Raw genomic sequence first — 18,647 nt, forward strand, 5'->3', positions numbered from 1 at the left:
TCCAGAAGCAAGAAAATCCAGATCATTTACCATGGTTATATCATGTGACAGTGTGAAATTATTTATAAGTCTTCATGAGCATATTCAAAATCCCCATTTTCATTACTATAAAAAAAAAAAAAAAAAAGAGTTTTTCCATTTTCCCATTCCCAGTTGTGGATTATTTTCAGTGGTGGAATATGCAGTAATGAGCATTTGAGGAAACGAAATGTGCCTAAATTGTCACAAAAACACCTTCTGGACGTCTTTCTTTTAGTATTTCTTTCTGTTGACTGTGGTGTAAACTGACCCCCGGACATCTTCATAGGTTTTATAAAATACACTCAATGCAATTCAATGCAATACTACTACTACTACTACTTCTATAGCAATAAAAGAGAGGCAGGAGGCAATGTTGTCGATTTTTACCATCTAAATGTTTTATTTGTGTTTTGTAATGACACTTTTTAAACCTCTATTTTCTCTTGCACTTGCTATCTTAGGAGATGCATTGGAATTGTAAACAGTTAAAATGATAAAATACATTTCATATAACTACTTACAAGCAGTGTACGTCCAAAGCAGAGGACGACCATACCTGCGCCACCCCGGTTTATAACAATACATGTCATTTTATAGCTTTAAGGTTCACATATTTACATAGGTACAGCATGGTACAGCGCTTTTCATGGTGCGCCCACAAAACCTTGTGTGTTTTTATCTTTTTTTTTAACCATTTTTTCTTAAGAATCATATATACATCCATTAACCCGGCGGCCTGCTGCCAGGGAAACACAGTTAGAATAATTTGTGTACTAATGTAATCCTTACATTACCAGTAACTTACAATAATATTAATGCAGAGCTCAATCCATTGTCTTTTTTCATACAAAAGGTAAACTCATCCGTAAGATAAGTCCACAAATAAAAATAATAAACATATTGCACTTACATCAGGACAGCTGCTGACCTGGATCAAAGTGGAAAAGGGAAATTCAGCTGAGTGCAATGAACAAAGCAACCAGTGAAACTTATTAATAAATAACTACATTTTTGTACTGGTAAAACATGTCGTCGTTCTTATTAACAAATGAAGGGACAGATCCTAACTGACCTTGTGCCCTATTAAATATCGAGTGCATGATTTAACCTAAAGTCCGAAAAGTGAGGAAACAAAGGGTTAAATAAGTCTGGAAGCTTCATAGTTGAGTGCCGTAATATCCTGAGAATACTGTCTCTTTCATTCCTAATATGTGGCGCTACAATGAATGGCTTATTGGCTTTACAGATCGCAGCTAAGCATGTTTTGTACAGTCTTTAGAGACCAGCGACAGTCCATTTCGAGCCCGGAGCCAAACGTTCGGCCCATTCCTCTAGTGCGTTCCTTTGTACATTTATCTGATTAAGTTATATCTTGTGCCAGCGAAGTCGACAGACATGGAGGAGGGTTCACAGGAACACCAGTGAGCATAAGTGCATGATCGTCGACGATTCTTACGTGCCATCCAGATGTGAAACCCCGTAGAGACCAGACGCTTTTCAGTGTCCAGGAAAGTCATCGTGAAATGGAGAACAAAGCGAGGTTGGTGGCTCGATCAGAAGAAGAGGAAGAGGTTAAACAGTACCCAGTTGTCATAGTGTTAAAGAGGCAATAGCGGCCTCCATAATCTCCAGTACACAAATTAAATAACATTCAAATGGGAATAACCAGCATTATTCAGCGTGGTGTTGCCCCACTCGTCCAGCGCCACACTATCTTCTCCTCTATCTTTCACCATTTGTAAACGACGCCTCGTGCATTTCTCCACCCTCTGTCTTTCTGCCACGTTAACAGATAGAATGGCTGATGACAATGAAATGCTAAGTGAAAGAAACCTTGCGGATGCTACTGTGTATAGTGTCTCTCTCTGTGCCGTCTTAGGAGGAGGATGATGTCGATGTGCTGCTTGGTTTCTTCTGATTCACTAAGTCCACGTAGAGCTCTGAGCGCAGAAAGCGAGCGTACGAGTCTTTCTCCATCAGGCCGTATATCCTCCTCTGGGCCAGGTCGAAGCACGAGCGATTGATGTCTTGCAGGTTCTCTTTAGTGTGTTCCCTGGTGTAGGAATCCAGATTCACCTGCGGGACAAAAGAAGAGCCGTTACTTCCAAGTCCACAGTCGTTTTAGTCAGAGATGCAGGGGTGTCCAATGGACCCTTTTCACCGGCTATTTTCACGTCGTTTTACTTTGTGCTTTATACTTTGGGCATTAATTTACAGAAAACTAGTTCAAACTGAATGTGAGCGTTTCTAATACAACGGCTGAGGGGGTGATGGCAAATATGACATCTTTGTCTCTTTTGACCAACAGAATCAAGCTCTTGATATTTTGTTCCCCTCTTTTGGAAAGTCATAGAAACACTATCATGGATTTTTTTGGGGAATGCAGAAACTTATATTTGTTGTAGTTCACCACTAAAGAAGTCTACCCAATCATGATGACTTCTGAGAGCCATGGAAATGTGAAATTGAACCAAATGACAAACTGCTGCTTCCAATACTATTTAACTGGATTTACGGAAGTTAAGCCGCACAATATTTTTTATAATCCACATTGAAACAAAATCATGTTTACAATGACTCTGAATAATCAGTTCATACTCAGGGTTTGTACAGATGCTGTAAAATGAACTTTCAAAATCTACTTTTTTGGTTTTCAAGGACTCAGAGAATCAGAGATCTCACTTATCAAACAATATCTTTATTATCGTTCAAATTCTAAAAAAGGTAAGTAGATAAACATATACTAATAAGACAGTTGCTGGGGCAACTTTAAGTATGGGAACATTAACAAAGCCCTAGAACTTTCAGTGCATAGAACAGCAAATAGAAAGTGGGAATAAGCGTCTAACACGATACTTATTAAAAGATGTAATAAGAAAACAATTGATTTCATTTGTAAAATCTAAAGCATTTCATTGTAAATAACTACAAAGTAATTATATTGCAGTCTAATGACTTGTTTGCACTAAAAATATAGTTTAAGATTTCTGTTTACTCAAATTACAGATACAAGGTATCAATATACAAATTATTTATAAACTTATTTCATCATATATATTCAATACAAAGTATATAATGGCTATTATTGTTCAATAAATAATATTTGATATTATAATGTTGACGTACTTGGTATTGAGAAGCGGTCTGATGGGGGTTTATCACCGCCTTCACTGCAGGTTACATACGCCAATAGGGGACTTTAAGAGCGAGTTAGAGGAACATTCATTAAAAAAAAATGCTGATTCATTCTGGAACGAAGAAAGGTTTAAACAAGGGGATTATTTTAACTTTGAACAACACCTTATAAGGCGCAACGCTTCTGAAGCTTCGAAGAGATCAATGCATTGACCAGCGCTGTCAGTCACGGGAAATCCCCGTAACCATTGAAAGGATAATATGACAAAGATAACGGGGTTTTTTTTTCTTGAATATATGATTGACCTGAAGAATGAAAGCTGTATCATATACTTGGAAATAAATGAGCAATATCAAGCTCATAGACATATCAGATGGGCAGCAGCGTTTATTTTGCATGGAAGTATTTATTTATTTTGAACAAAAATTTAACTTTAATTTGGCTGTTTTCAAGGGGTTTCCAGAACTTCAGTTTCAAGCATTTTAAGCACCTTGTACGAACCCTGCATACTATTTGTGGATGTACAAAAATTCTGATCATACGCAAGTCATGCAGACTTAGTATACATTTTCAGCCCATGGAGATTGGCACACAACATAGACAGACTTATTAACTTTTAAAAGTGAGAAGAAAACACTTCCCACATCTTCTGTTGTTGACATTGGTAGTGTTTGATTATTGTGTTAGGTCGCTTCATTTTAAAATCTGGGTCCTGAAGCTAAAACCAGTTGAGAAAACCAATCTTTTTTTATATAAACCTGCTCTTAAGTGGCACATGAAAATCAAACTGTGGTTGGTCCCTTAAAGTGATAGTTCACCCAAAAAATGAAAATGCTGTCATTACTTACTCACCCTTAACAGCACCCATTGACTTCCATATTAGGAAAGAAAAAAGTCAATTGGTGCTGTCACCTGTCTTGTTACCAAAATTCGTTCAAATATCTTCTTTTGTGTTCAACAGAAGAAAGAAACTCATACAGGTTTGAGTAAACTATGACAAAATGTCAGTTTTTAAGTGAACTATCCCTTTAACATTTCAGTGAAATGCTCTCTTCCAGTCTTTCCAGAATAAGCTGAAATCTGGACTGGACTTCATGCTGGAAGTCAAAGATCTGGCAGTGTGAGTCTACACAAAGCTTGGCCTGATTTTCACCGCTGGAAAGTTCAGCGAGCTCCTGCTGCTCGTCTCATTTTGAGTTTCCAAACTGCCTTCCAAGTTTGGAAAATGAAAACACGCACTCTTAACTGTCAGATGTGTGTGTTGTGCGGCCAACAGGGAGTCCATTAGTCAGGCATGACATCATATCCTCCGTGGCTCTGACAAATGTTTTAGTTTCATGACACAATGCGGAGCATTTTAAGAATATTTCCAGCCAAGCTGCTAAATAATACAGAATGGCATTGATTCTTAACTTTTTCAATTCCCAGTTAGAACTTTTAACGTTGGACGTTTGCAGTCTGTAAAAGGTTCAGATGAATACGAGACTTCACGCTCACCTCTTTACAGGACTGGATGGCGATGAATTCCGCATAGATTTTCTTAGCTTTCGATGTCATCTTGGACTGGGATTTAATCTTCTTGTAATCCTCGCAGGCCAGCCAGAAATCCAGATTCTCTTCACTAAACTCTGTGCGCAAGAAAGCTCTGAACGCCGCCAGCCCATCTGATGAGGGAGAGGGAGAAAAGAAAGAGGCAGAAAAAGGGCAGATGTTATTGGATGGATAAACAGAGAGCCATGGCAACGGCAGCCTCCACGCGTGCCAACCCGTGAGTCAATACTAGCGCATTAACCAGACAAGAACACGACTCGCTCTCATCCAAGACTCTCGCTGCTATGCCTCGGACGAAACATTACTCTCTTATTAATTCGACATTTCTTGCATTTCAGAGACTCAACTGGAAATTCAACCCCTCACATTATTTGTGTTGCAGCTTGCTATAACTAGAATGCAGTTCAAGCTAAATTATAACATTTGTACTGATTTTAAATAATCTTTTTCGTAACCAGGGATGCCATTTCCATTTTACATCTCATTCATTTTATGTGACTTGCAAGTGACTTTCCGTGCTTCAAACAAATGTGCCGGTTCTACACTGCAAAAATGCTTTTCTTTCTTAGTATTTTTGTCTTGTTTCCAGTCCAAATATAAAAAAATCTTGAATCAAGATGCATTGAGTAAACTGTATAGTCTTGTTTTCTGGGGAAATGAATCAAAATGAAGTGAGTTTTTGCTTAAAACAAGCAAAATGATCTGCCAATGGGCGCCCATTTTGGCATTTGGCGCTTGTTTTAAGCAAAAACTCACTTCATTTTGATTCATTTCCCCAAAACACAAAGACATAATACCGTTGTGCCATTTTACTACTTTAGTAAACGCATCTTGATTTATGAATTTTTTGATATTTGGACTGGAAACAAGACAAAAATACTAAGAAAGAAAAGCATTTCCTTGCAGTGTACAAGACAACATTCAATGAAGGATGTGATTGTTTTTCCAGTGCATTCTTGAAAGTGTCTTCCTTACAGTAGCGCTGCATACTGACATTTCCTTTCAGATCTAAAGGCGGCCAGCATTAAAATAGAAGGAAGTGTGGCTCCGTCCCAAAGCACGCAATCACCTTTCCGTTCCCATCAGAGCCTGCTGATAACAGCATGTGGACGCGCTCAGCCTTTCACATGAGGGAAACATTCACTGCAGAAGAAGTGTCTCACAAGCACTCTGAACCTCACAAAACCACTGAGTCTGATCAAAAATGAAAAGTCATTATATGGATGGTGGGCTTTTGTCGGAATGCTTTAATCTGTGGTCTTTCTCTGACTCCATACGGATCTAGGACTCATCTGGGATTACTATGAAAGGCATAGAGCATGTTCAACAGAGCGTTCTTTCAGCGACTCAGGAAGTCGAGAGGAAACATGAATGCCTAAAACAATGCAACAATGCAAGCCGACATCCCTGTGGATTCAAGCCAAGCCAAAAGGAATTCGGCAAATACAACAAGTTCATTATATTACATCCACAGAAGCATTATAATAAAGAAAATATGTCTTACATTTGTGGACGAGCAGCTTGTCCAACGATTCTCCCCACTTCATCGCCTCTTCCGGAGTGGGCCTGCAAATAAAGGCAGTGCGGTTCTTCAGCAAACCCATCTCTGTCAGGTTTCTCATTGTATGACCCATTCGAAGCTGTGCCCTTCTCTCGCTTGAGTGTGTGTATGTGTGTGTGTGTGAGTCTGAGCGTCTGTCTGAGTGAGTCTCTGTTGGACGGCCTCTTTTATGTCCCTCTGTGAAGAGGCGGAGCTCAACCAATAGGACGGCGTGTTAGACAGAGGCTCCGCCCACCACTTCTCTCAAAGACTCATTCTTGTCTTCATCGCCTGTCTAAGCTCAGCTCCTACAGTCTGCAGCCTTAACACTTACTATGACACTGCCTAATAAGGGAACATTATCTAACAGGGAAGCATTATGCGAGATAAAATCGTAAAGTGTGCTGAAGCAAAGATCTGTGCTTTACACCTGTGAATATTCTGACCTACTTACAACTTCTGTGCATTCATTTGATGACATCTGTTCCATGCCACAACTCATATTTTGCAGGTTATGTATAGCTGAACATACTTAAAATAACAATGTCGCGCATCAAAACATCTCTGCAATGTTTAACCCTAACTCTAATGATTTAACCCTGTGATGCATGACATCCACTACATTAGATAGGTCTATGGAAGTCATTGTTGGTCAGTGTTGTCATTGAGATACTCTTATTTTTGGTTAATATTTGGAATTAGATGTCAATATTGGGGAACACGTTATTTCGAGGGTCCACTTTAGACATTCTACTAACTATAAGTAACTTTGCAAATACATGTCAACTAACTGTCATTAGAGTATTAATAGACTGTCTGCTTAATATCCGCTAACAATTTAGTGACATTATACTGACTGTAAGTTATTACATGTCGACTTATTCTACTAAACCCAAACCCTAACACCTAAAAGTCTACTAAAACTCTAATGAGAGTTAGTTGACATCTAGTTGCAAAATGAGTTAAAGTTAGTAAAATGTCTAAAGTGGGCCATCAAAAGAAGGTGTAACCCTAGAGGGTTTTTATTAATTATTATTTACTAGTTTTAGTTTATTTAGTTTTAGTTATTTTAGTTCAAATGAATGAAAATGAGAAACGCTGCCTCGGCAACTAGCTGAAATAAAATAAGTTAAAAAAATTCTGTTCTGGTATCCTCTGAACTTTATATTATTTATAGACTTTGATGACTACTAATCAGGGCTTAACTCTTTTGCTCACCGGCCACTGTGGCTAGTGGTTTGATATAACGCCATATAGATGTTTTTAATATTATCGCCTAATTTGGCATCAGGAATATTAGGCTGCTGTCACTTTAAGACCTGACGCACGGATCCATTATACTGTTACACATGTTTTCTTTCTCAACTTTTTACATTCACTTAAAACATAACTGACTGTGTTTAAGTGAATACTCGCCAAGACCAGCATTTTGACAATATTTTGTGTGTATTTGACTGTTTAAGCGCGATAAACAGTGAAAACTGACTCAAGGCGGTTTTATGTGTGCATACTTTGAGTATGAGCACAAAATCTGCGGGAATGAGTAAAATTATGCGCAATACGCGCTGAAATTCAAGCCCTGAAACACCATCAATATTCATCCGGACAGAATGAAACGAGTGAGTGAGGAGAGGCGGGTTTGTGTGTATTGGTGTATTAGAAGCATTTCAGATATTTCAGTATCGGTATAAAAAAATCTATGTTTTTGACAACGCTACATTGCACATAGTTTATTATTTTAGATGCCTTTTAAAAAAAATACAAATAAAAATGTATATATTACATATAAAATTCAACCCGCCACAGTGGCTAGTAGGAGTGACACACTGCTGAAATACACACACATTTGGCATGTGTTAATGTCAAGCCCTGCTGGTAACCGTTAATATCACAACATTTTCACTCCCCAACGTATTGATCTAAAAGACATCCTTTCAGTTAGTCTGTCTCTTTCATCCCACACACACATGAGCAGAGAGCCACCAGCTGGATCATTACCCAGCAAGCAGGCGGACACCACACACACACACACACACACACACACACACACACACACACACACACACACACACACACACACACACACACTTACTTGATAGACTTCAAGGTTTTGTCGAGCTTGCCGACTGGGGTGCTTCCGGGAGACTCATTCCTCCTCCTCAGGAAAGCGAGCCGGTTCTTCATGTCTTTGGCCCTGCAGAAAAACGCACAGAAGAGTAAGAGTTGAGTTCTGCTGCAGGTCATAACAAAACCAAACCAACACATCCATCTCAGTCCCGGAACACACAACGGCACAAATCCAAAGCGCGGTAACCCATACATGTTCTCCTCAATCCGCAGTTATCAAAGTTGAGCCGCCGCTTGAAGTTCCTCTCAGTTCTTTCTGCCTCTCGTCGATCTCTCTTCTTCGTCTGAGCGAGCGGATGAGTGAAGGGAGGGTTCTCAACTCTCCACACCGTCGATCCGCTGTTCAGGAGCCACCGGGGGTCCCGGGAGCCCTAACCTAAGGCCGACGGGCCCCGGGGACTGACTGTTCACCCCTGGATCCCGGTCTCACGCAGCTCTTCCAGAGGAGCACTGATTTCCACTGTGGTTTGCAGATCCTCTGCCCTCATCAGCTCATCTGACCTCTCGCACCACCGGCACACGCTCATGACAGCACCAAAAAAAGACGCTCAATCCCATTTTTGGCCCTCCCAAGGCCATCGTTCCTACATAAAGCACACGCGGAGAGTTCCTGCGGTCCAGGATTGAGCAATAAACCCTCTTCACTCAAAAAATAATACTGAATAAAATATCATTTCAAAATGCTGTATAATAACGTATATAAGCATGTTTTTTTCAGCTGTTGTTGTGTAACAGCTTTGAATGTGGCTCATCTCATCAGAACTAATCACTTTTGTGATTTGACACGGTTTATTGATTTGTTTTTCTGGCGGTTCGTATAAATCAGTAAAAACGTGTATATACACCGCCGTTGAAAAGTTTGGGGTCGGTAAGATTTGTTCATGTTTTTTAAATAAATCTCTTCTGCTCACCAAGGCTGCATTTATTATTTGATCAAAAAATACAGTAAAAACGTAATATTGCCAGATATTATTACAATTTCAAATAGTTATGTGAATATATTGTAAAACGTAATCAAAGCTGAATTTACAGCATCATTACTCCAGTCTTCAGTGTCACATGATCCTTCAGAAATCATTCTAATATGATGATTTGATGCTCAAGAAACATTTATGATTATGTGGTGCTTCCATATTTTTTTTTACAACATTACAAACCGTCACTTTTTACCAATGTAATGTGCCTTTGGTGAATAAATCATTTATTTTTTTTAAAAAAAGGTTTATATAGGATAGTGACAACAGTCTGCTAAACAAGTCAAACAAGGGCATTATACTGTATCATAAATACTACAGCACTTATGGCAGTATTAATTGTTTATACAGTGATTCTCGACAGTAATGTCAACACAGTGACGGCAGAAACAATCAAGCCAGGTCCCGTAAGAACCACTGTTAATGATCCGAGCATATTCAGCCTCGGGCTTCGACGACGGAAAGCGTAGACGAGCCTCGACAGGAAAGAGGAAGTCTGCAACTATTTATGACATATTACGTGGTCCTGTAGGCCGGAGCGAAGAATTCCCCTTCTTCAGAAACACCAATACTGGACAAAATACAGCACTGTGATCTCCTCTATCCAGGTAAAGTCTTGAACCAAAACATCAGGATTTGAAGACTGACGTTGTTTAATTTAAGACTGTTAGTGCCTGAGAATCCAATCTGCTCAACAATCTGGGAAACGGGATGATGAAACATTACTCAGCTTCGCTGTGACTAACTGAGCGGAAGCTCCTCACACCAGATGTTTCAGAAAATAAGCAAATCCACTTTGAAAAATCAACTCCATGAAATAATTAACAAGTCCAAATGCAATACACACATGTACCTCACTATGTAAATGAGGACATAAACTGCTATAGTTCAATATCATTAATTAAAGTGAAGTTTGCCTGATTTAATATGGTGTACACCCTCTAAAGGAAAGGTTTGTCAGATCTAGATAACTGGAAACACTCAAAAAAGTGTGGTAAAGCATTAAAGTCATTATTCTGTGATAATATTTGTCATGTTTAAGATATTTAAACTCTTATCTGAAATGGTAAAGTCCGATCTGGTTCATATTTACTGTAGCTATCTCTCTGACGTTTGCCAAAGGCATCTTTTTATTTGGGAAATAAGAATGTGAAAGCTGAGAGTTGAAACCCGCGGGAGTCTGATCAGATAACATAATAACTGCTGAAATCATCAGGATTTTGGGGAGATGAACTGACTCGCACACATAATTTCAAACAGCTCTCAAAACATTGGAAATGCCAAAAAATGCAGTATTTTGGATGGATTATGATTCCACTTGCAAGCTTGGATGTCAAACGTTGCCCACTTGCGAAAGAAATGGAGCAGAGGAAACAAATAAATCAAATTCCACAGCTCTTCCAGAATGAAAATAGTGCTTTTACAAGGAATAAATGAATGCCGGCCAATGGCAATGTATCGGAGAGATTTATTTTTAACTTCCAGTGGGAAGATCTGGATTGAATTGTGAGGGCCTGAGAAGGAGGGTGTTGGATCGAACACACTGGAGGAAAGCTCTCGCCAGTTTATGGGTTCTGGAAAATATTTAGAAGTGTAATGAATCAGTTTACGGTCCAGGTCAGGTTTCACTGCGATCTCAGAGCTTTGGTGAAAACAGATCAACACAAGCAATATAAAAACTGAGTCCTGCAACTACAGTGATATAAGGCTGAGTTTGTCCTCATTCAATCTGCAGGATTGTTATGAATGTCCAAGTGACATTAAATGCAATGCTGCCACCTACTGGATATGATCATTACCAACACTATATATATATCACCATCAGCCTCTTGAGATGAACGAGTATTCTGTGTTAAAAATAGCAAGGTTTTCACGTTTAAATTTGTTTGCATTTTGGTATGAAACCTATTTATATTAAGTTGTTTATAAAGCCTATTTGAGTGTTTTCAGGGTGTGAATTATGGGGAATTAGCTGAATATGAAGCTTTACCTGTAAATATGAAGATGCATTTCTAGACGCATTTAGCATTAAAGTAAATATGTTATAAAACCGCGCTCATTCAGGGATGTGCATTTATTGCTGAACAAAGAACATAATGTGTTTAAAATGCATATACACTTCAGTTGAAGGAGAACATTTGCCTTCTTTAATGCTGTTACAGTTTTTTTCCAATTGCTTACACACGTTTTCAAAACTATGTCTCCTTTTTTCAAAACTCTACACACAATTCCCCAAACTGCACACACAAAATGCAAAATGCCTCACATCTCCTTCAAAATGTAACACTGCATTCAAAATGCCATAAACACAAGTCAGAATGAAGTCCCGGGGGGTCCCAGGAATCCATTATTCAAAACAGATCATCTGACCTTTGACCTATTTAGGCCTATACTACAGTAAAGCAGTGATTGGTTAGTGATCAGTTAAAGGGGTGATGAACTGAGAAATCAAAGTTTCCTTGAGCTTTTGACATATAAGAGATCATCATACTATAATAATATCCTGTAAGTTTCAGAACTGAAAACTACCTTGTTAGTCCAATAAAAGCTTTTATAGACATCAGGCTCAGCAAACGACTCGTTTTTCAAAGTGGGGAACTATGACGTCAAAGAGGATAAAACACCGCCTCCACAAAAGAAGATCAACGCCTACTTCAACACGGCCTGTTTAGCCCCGCCCACCGATTCGCCCAAACATGCTAAATAACATAGGACGACATGATGATTGCTAAACCGGATCGAGCTACTTACAAGCAATAAACATGCTGTTTAATATTGTGCAGCGCCTGTTTGTGGAAGAAGACAGTCATAAGCTTCCTTCGGATTCCAGCATGGTTAAACTTTATTAAATCAGTCGATCACAATTTCCCGACACGGATCTGCCAGCAACATGTAAGTAACCATGTGTATTCTAATGCCTGATCTGCGATCAGTGATTTCGGTGTAATTATTCAAGTTCAGATATTTCTCTTAAAATCGTTCAATACTGTTTATGCATCAGTGATCAACTTCACATAATTTCTCGTAGTATTATGAAAATCATCTTTTTTTAAAACTGTTATTAAATTATATAGCCTAGCCTACAGAAAGCGATCAAAGAACGATCCATTTCGCCCAAGCTGTCAATCAAACAGCACAGCGCGAGCCGCGAGAGCTTATCTGGACACTTACCAAACTCGTGATGACATAATGACACTGTTACACTACACAACGAAGCTCTTACTGTGTACTCACATCGTGTTTGCATTGTGATTTGGTGTAAGCATTTGTGAGAGTGCAAAAATTGCGTTGCAATGATAAGATCTTTATTCACGCGATCAACAGACTGTCTGTCATATGCTCAGTCAGTGCTCATCATGCTGTAACCTTTCATGTGATGGAATAGATTTAAATATAATGCTTTAAACGATACTTTTCACGATTTGTTAATCTCGATAGCTGTAATAGTAAAATTGTAGTAAAAGTTTTCGAGAGAGTTCCTGTAATACTAGCTATTTCATTGCAAGCATGTCAGCCAATCACAGCAGTGGGCGTTTACACTGCAGTCTCACAGCAGACACGCCCCTTAAAACGGAGCGTTCAAATCTGAGGCTGAAATCAGGCTTGGAAAAATGGCTTTTATTTATAAATTATGACAATTTTTTATGTAAAAATCATACTAACATTATAAGGGCACCCCAGGGAACATTATAAAATAATAAAACAATCCAGTTCATGACCCCTTTAAGCAATTAGTGTTTGCACATGTGAGGAGTGTGTCTGTGTGACCTTGTGAATAAGTGTAGCATTTTGATTGGTTGTGTTTAAGGAAAGCAAGTCACTTCCTGATAGATCTTTGTGTTTTAGGTAGAGAATTGTGTGTAGTGTTTTGAAAAAAGTGTTTTATGCAATTGAAAACTGAGTCAAAGGCTGAGAAATAGCTTATGGTTTTGAAGTTTGCACTTTGAGTTTCAAAAATCGTGTGACATGAAAAGATTTTGTGTATAAGCAGTTGGTAAAAACTGTAAACTGAACGTACAAAGCAAATGTTTGCTGAAAATATAACTCTGGAACTCTCTTCTGCAAGTTTTTGCATGAAAGTGATTGTCTTATCACTTTTAAATCAAGTCTTAATCTTCTTATTAAATGAGTTTTTCCTGATTAGTTTTAATGTATGTATAATTTTAATGCTGAACTGATATTGCTTTAATTGTATTGCTGTCTTGTATTGTCTGACTGTCATTAAGTTGTTTTGAAAGGCGCCTCTAAATAAAATGCATTATTAAATCTTTATAGTATACAGTTTGTACAGTATAAAAACCATTACACCTATGGGGAGTCTCCGTGAACCACATATACATGTGTGTGTGTGTGTGTGTGTGGGTGGCCATTCAGTGCCACAGTGTTGAGATTCCACACTGCTTTGCAACACTGTTAGTAATGGCCATGTTGCATCAGTCAGCGAGAAAAAGCCACGCCAGTGAAAATATGTTACAGATTATTAGTTGAGCTATAAAAAGAGGAGGAAAGAGCACTGAAATATCATATTCAAGAACTCAGTTACTCACTGGGCCTTTGGCTAGGATCAAGCATAGTAACAGTGGTGTTTACTTCTCAAACAAGGTAAATAAGGACGTACTGCATCCCAGTTAGACTTAATAGAGCTATGTTTCATTTACATAACAAGCATTTTAATAACATCTTTAATGTCACCTAAAATTCCTTTACATTACATAGGAACTTACTTGCATTCAAAGTTTATATTTTATAAGTTCATGCATTCGTAGGAAATCAAACCCATGATCTTTCTGGACTGTATGAACTATAAACTACAAACAAAAAACAAAAAAAGATATATATATATATATATATATATATATATACATACATATATATATATATATATATATATATATATATATATATACATACAAAAAAAGACACAAATGAGTCAGTTGTTGACAAAGTAAAATACTAAGCTATTTAATTAATAAAAGTTATTTTTTTTAAGTGTTTGGGATGTGCTGGAGGAGGCTTTACAGAGTGCTTTACTCTTGCATTTTCCATACAAGATCTTGACCAAAAAATGTATGCACTTCTTGATGTAAATAAATGTTGTGATATTATTTCCTTGAAGAGATGCACACATTTTTGACAATGCAAGAGTCCAGCACTCTGTAAAGTCTCCTCCAGCACATCACAAACACTTTCAGTGAGTTTAAGATCTGGACAGATTCATGTGTGAAAATGATTCTTCATGTTCTTCACAATCTGAGCCTGATGAATCTTGACATTATCATCCTGGAATATGATCATGATGTTCTTCCTACACGGCTGTTTAAGAAATGAAAAGCTTAAGCATTTGCCTATTTAAATCCGAACAGCGACTTTTTTTTTGGGCGGGCAGTGTGTGTGTGTGTGTGTGTGTGTATATATATATATATATTCACATCTCAAGAGGGTGTTGATCTCACCTACTAATTAACCACTAAGCTCTTTCAGGAAGACTTTTGAAGAAAACAGAACAAAAAACGGTCATCTATCGACGTCCAGTTGTGTCGGCGGTGTGCGGTGTGGAAAGACAGAAGGCAGTGTCTGCATTGCTGTAGTGTGGCAGCAGTCAGAGGTCTCTCACGCTTCAGAGCCGATCATGACCCCTCATTTACAGAAAACACTGGGATAATTATCCAGCAGGAGCAGCTGCTCACGGGACAGGCCTGTAATCTCTCGACAGGAACACATACGCCCTCGCTGGAACTCATCAATCTAGCTCTTCTGAAGCCGTCGACGCTCGCAGGACACAATTATCTCCAGGCTTTCCTATTCCCACTCTGCCCAGCTCACATTACTGCCCATAATAGAGTCAGCGCTATTCCCGGCTGTGAAACCAGGACACTTGCTGTGGGAAACACATTTAGAGAATGACAGCGATTTAAAACCAGTGTGATGTGGGTTCAGATCCCAACAGGAGTGCGGTTTCGAAAGCTCTGGATTTCTCCACCGAAACACATGATGTTGGTGTTTCTTTAAATAGTCATATTTGTTCTGGCAATGTGTTTTTGAATGTGTACACGAACCACACAACACATCTGCTGTTGTTAAGAAGTGTGTGCAAGTGTGTCTCAACATCCAGTGTCATCCTCTCATTAATGCATCAACACTCCTCGCGCGCATGCGGATTCAGTGAAGCGAATGTTCATAATGCATTTTATAGTATTAACTTATATTCATGCAGTAGTTATTTATGCATTTATTACCTGTTAACCACTTTTTGAGCACAGAATTGAAAATATAATATCCAATTTGAATGCCTTGGAGCTCAGAGTTTGTCTCTTTAATGAAGACACTGACAGATTTTTTAAGTAAAAATAATGAAAAAAGTTTAAAAAAGTGGTAGGTTTATTGTTAGGAAAAATGCACAAAAACACTATTTTTATATGAAACATATATTTAAAACTGCGAGAAAATAATAGGCATAAATCTAAACGAATTTTTTTCAAAATTTAGGTTGATATCTCAAAACATGAGCTTTCAGTGAGATTTAGTTTGGCGCAGTACCAAACGTTTCCACTAGATGAAATTCGTCTGTGTGTGTGTGTGTGTGTGTGTGTGTTCACATAACAAGTGCCAAACCTTTTACCAAGTTTTGTACCATTTCAAAGAAGCAAAAAAGTCCAAACCGTACAGATTTTCAGGCAGAAATGACTGAATCGCAGCACAAAGCTCAATGCTCAATCTCAGTTTCATGGACTTCACGATTAAAAACTAGAGACTTTAAAGCAGTCGTATGAAATCTCCTCACATTAAAGCTTCAAAAGTTCATGTTCAATTTTTGAAACTTGCAAAAGAGTGTAGATGAATCCCATAAAACATTTCACTTAAAAAAAAACAGCTATATTTTGCATTAAAAAATTAATTCAAGCTCGTTGTGGTGACGTTTTGCATTTGTTTTGTTTTTCTTTATCAATAATCTCTATTATGATTCTAATTAGATTTTCATTACTTAAATTATGAAAATGTTTTTTATTAGAATATGAAATGACTGAAGTATAGCAACAGATTTAAACCAACACTAAATAGTAAAGACTCTTTCAGGCTAATAATAATAATAAAGCACAGAGTTTCACCAACAACAGCCCGAAGCTGGACCTCTAAACATCAGAACTCAAGGCTTCCCGTGTCCCGCTCCCGAACACCACAGGAGAGGTGAACTCACGTCACCCTCATCTCCAGCTTCTAAAATATCCGTCTATTTCTGCTCTCTCTCTCCCTCCCTCTTCTCATTAGCGTGAGAACTCTCACAGCAACAGAGGAGAACACTTGTAGGAGCGTTTGGTCCCTACCTTTCCAGGTACTTCTCCGAGAAATCCACCATTGTGTGTAACGTGTGTGTGTGTGTGTGTGTGTGTGGGACGGGGCGGTCGAACACTCACATTCCTCCAACAGAGAGAGAGAGACTGTGTCTTTATATAGCACATGATCTCAGAGAGGCAGAACTACTGTGAGCCAATCACAGGCCATATCTATCTATCTATCTATCTATCTATCTATCTATCTATCTATCTATCTGTCTGTCTGTCTATCTGTCTGTCTGTCTGTCTGTCTGTCTGTCTGTTTATCTATCTATCTATCTATCTATCTATCTATCTATCTATCTATCTATCTATCTATCTATCTATCTATCTATCTATCTGTCTGTCTGTCTGCATGTCTATCTATCTATCTATCTATCTATCTATCTATCTATCTATCTATCTATCTATCTATCTATCTATCTATCTATCTATCTATCTGTCTGCCTGCATGTCTATCTATCTATCTATCTATCTATCTATCTATCTATCTATCTATCTATCTATCTATCTATCTATCTATCTATCTATCTATCTGTCTGTCTGCCTGCATGTCTATCTATCTATCTATCTATCTATCTATCTATCTATCTATCTATCTATCTATCTATCTGTCTGCATGTCTATCTATCTATCTGTCCGTCCGTCCGTCCGTCCGCCCGCCCGCATGTCTGTCTATCTATCTATCTATCTATCTATCTATCTATCTATCTATCTGTCTGTCTATCTATCTATCTATCTATCTATCTATCTATCTATCTATCTATCTATCTATCTATCTATCTGTCTGTCTGCATGTCTATCTATCTATCTATCTATCTGCATGTCTATCTATCTATCTATCTATCATCTATCTATCTATCTATCTATCTATCTATCTATCTATCTATCTATCTGTCTGTCTGTCTGTCTGCATGTCTGTCTATCTATCTATCTATCTATCTATCTATCTATCTATCTATCTGTCTGTCTGCATGTCTATCTATCTATCTATCTATCTGCATGTCTATCTATCTATCTATCTATCATCTATCTATCTATCTATCTATCTATCTATCTATCTATCTATCTATCTATCTGTCTGTCTGTCTGTCTGCATGTCTGTTTATCTATCTATCTATCTATCTATCTATCTATCTATCTATCTGTCTGCATGTCTATCTATCTATCTATCTATCTATCTATCTATCTGTCCGTCCGTCCGTCCGTCCGTCCGTCCGTCCATCTATCTATCTATCTATCTATCTATCTATCTATCTATCTATCTATCTATCTATCTATCTATCTATCTATCTATCTATCTATCTATCTATCTATCTGTCTGTCTGTCTGTCTGTCTGCATGTCTATCTATCTATCTATCTATCTATCTATCTATCTATCTATCTATCTATCTATCTATCTATCTATCTATCTGTCTGCATGTCTATCTATCTATCTATCTATCTGTCTGTCCGTCCGTCCGTCCGTCCGTCCATCCATCTATCTATCTATCTATCTATCTATCTATCTATCTATCTATCTATCTATCTATCTGTCTGTCTGTCTGTCTGTCTGCATGTCTATCTATCTATCTATCTATCTATCTATCTATCTATCTATCTATCTATCTATCTGTCTGTCTGTCTGTCTGCATGTCTATCTATCTATCTATCTATCTATCTATCTATCTGTCTGTCTGCATGTCTATCTATCTATCTATCTATCTATCTATCTATCTATCTATCTATCTGTCTGTCTGTCTGCATGTCTATCTATCTATCTATCTATCTATCTATCTATCTATCTATCTATCTGTCTGTCTGTCTGTCTGTCTATCTATCTATCTATCTATCTATCTATCTATCTGCATGTCTATCTATCTATCTATCTATCTATCTATCTATCTATCTATCTATCTATCTATCTATCTATCTGTCTGTCTGCATGTCTATCTATCTATCTATCTATCTGCATGTCTATCTATCT

The 18,647-nt window shown here is 37.9% G+C and overlaps 1 protein-coding gene across 17 annotated transcripts in view; it reads right to left on the reverse strand.

The window, feature by feature from the left end:
- Window positions 1-401: 401 nt before the first annotated feature.
- rgs3a (regulator of G protein signaling 3a) overlaps window positions 402-18,647 on the reverse strand; it is a 190,176-nt gene continuing 171,930 nt past the window's right edge. For 15 of the 17 annotated variants that reach the window (XM_079872133.1, XM_079872122.1, XM_079872131.1 and 12 more), the window contains 4 exons: window positions 8,341-8,442; window positions 6,213-6,274; window positions 4,655-4,821; window positions 402-2,097 (listed from right to left, as the gene is read on the reverse strand). In XM_079872133.1, coding sequence (XP_079728259.1) covers window positions 1,897-2,097; window positions 4,655-4,821; window positions 6,213-6,274; window positions 8,341-8,442 — 532 coding nt within the window. In that variant the 3' untranslated portion in view covers window positions 402-1,896. Of the gene's footprint in view, window positions 2,098-4,654; window positions 4,822-6,212; window positions 6,275-8,340; window positions 8,443-8,568; window positions 8,677-16,671; window positions 16,770-18,647 lie in introns of those variants that run through there. The other 2 variants (XM_079872129.1, XM_079872130.1) reach the window with 2 other exon arrangements.

Source organism: Squalius cephalus, assembly GCF_949319135.1.
Source record: "Squalius cephalus genome assembly, chromosome: 5".
Lineage (NCBI taxonomy): Eukaryota > Metazoa > Chordata > Actinopteri > Cypriniformes > Leuciscidae > Squalius > Squalius cephalus.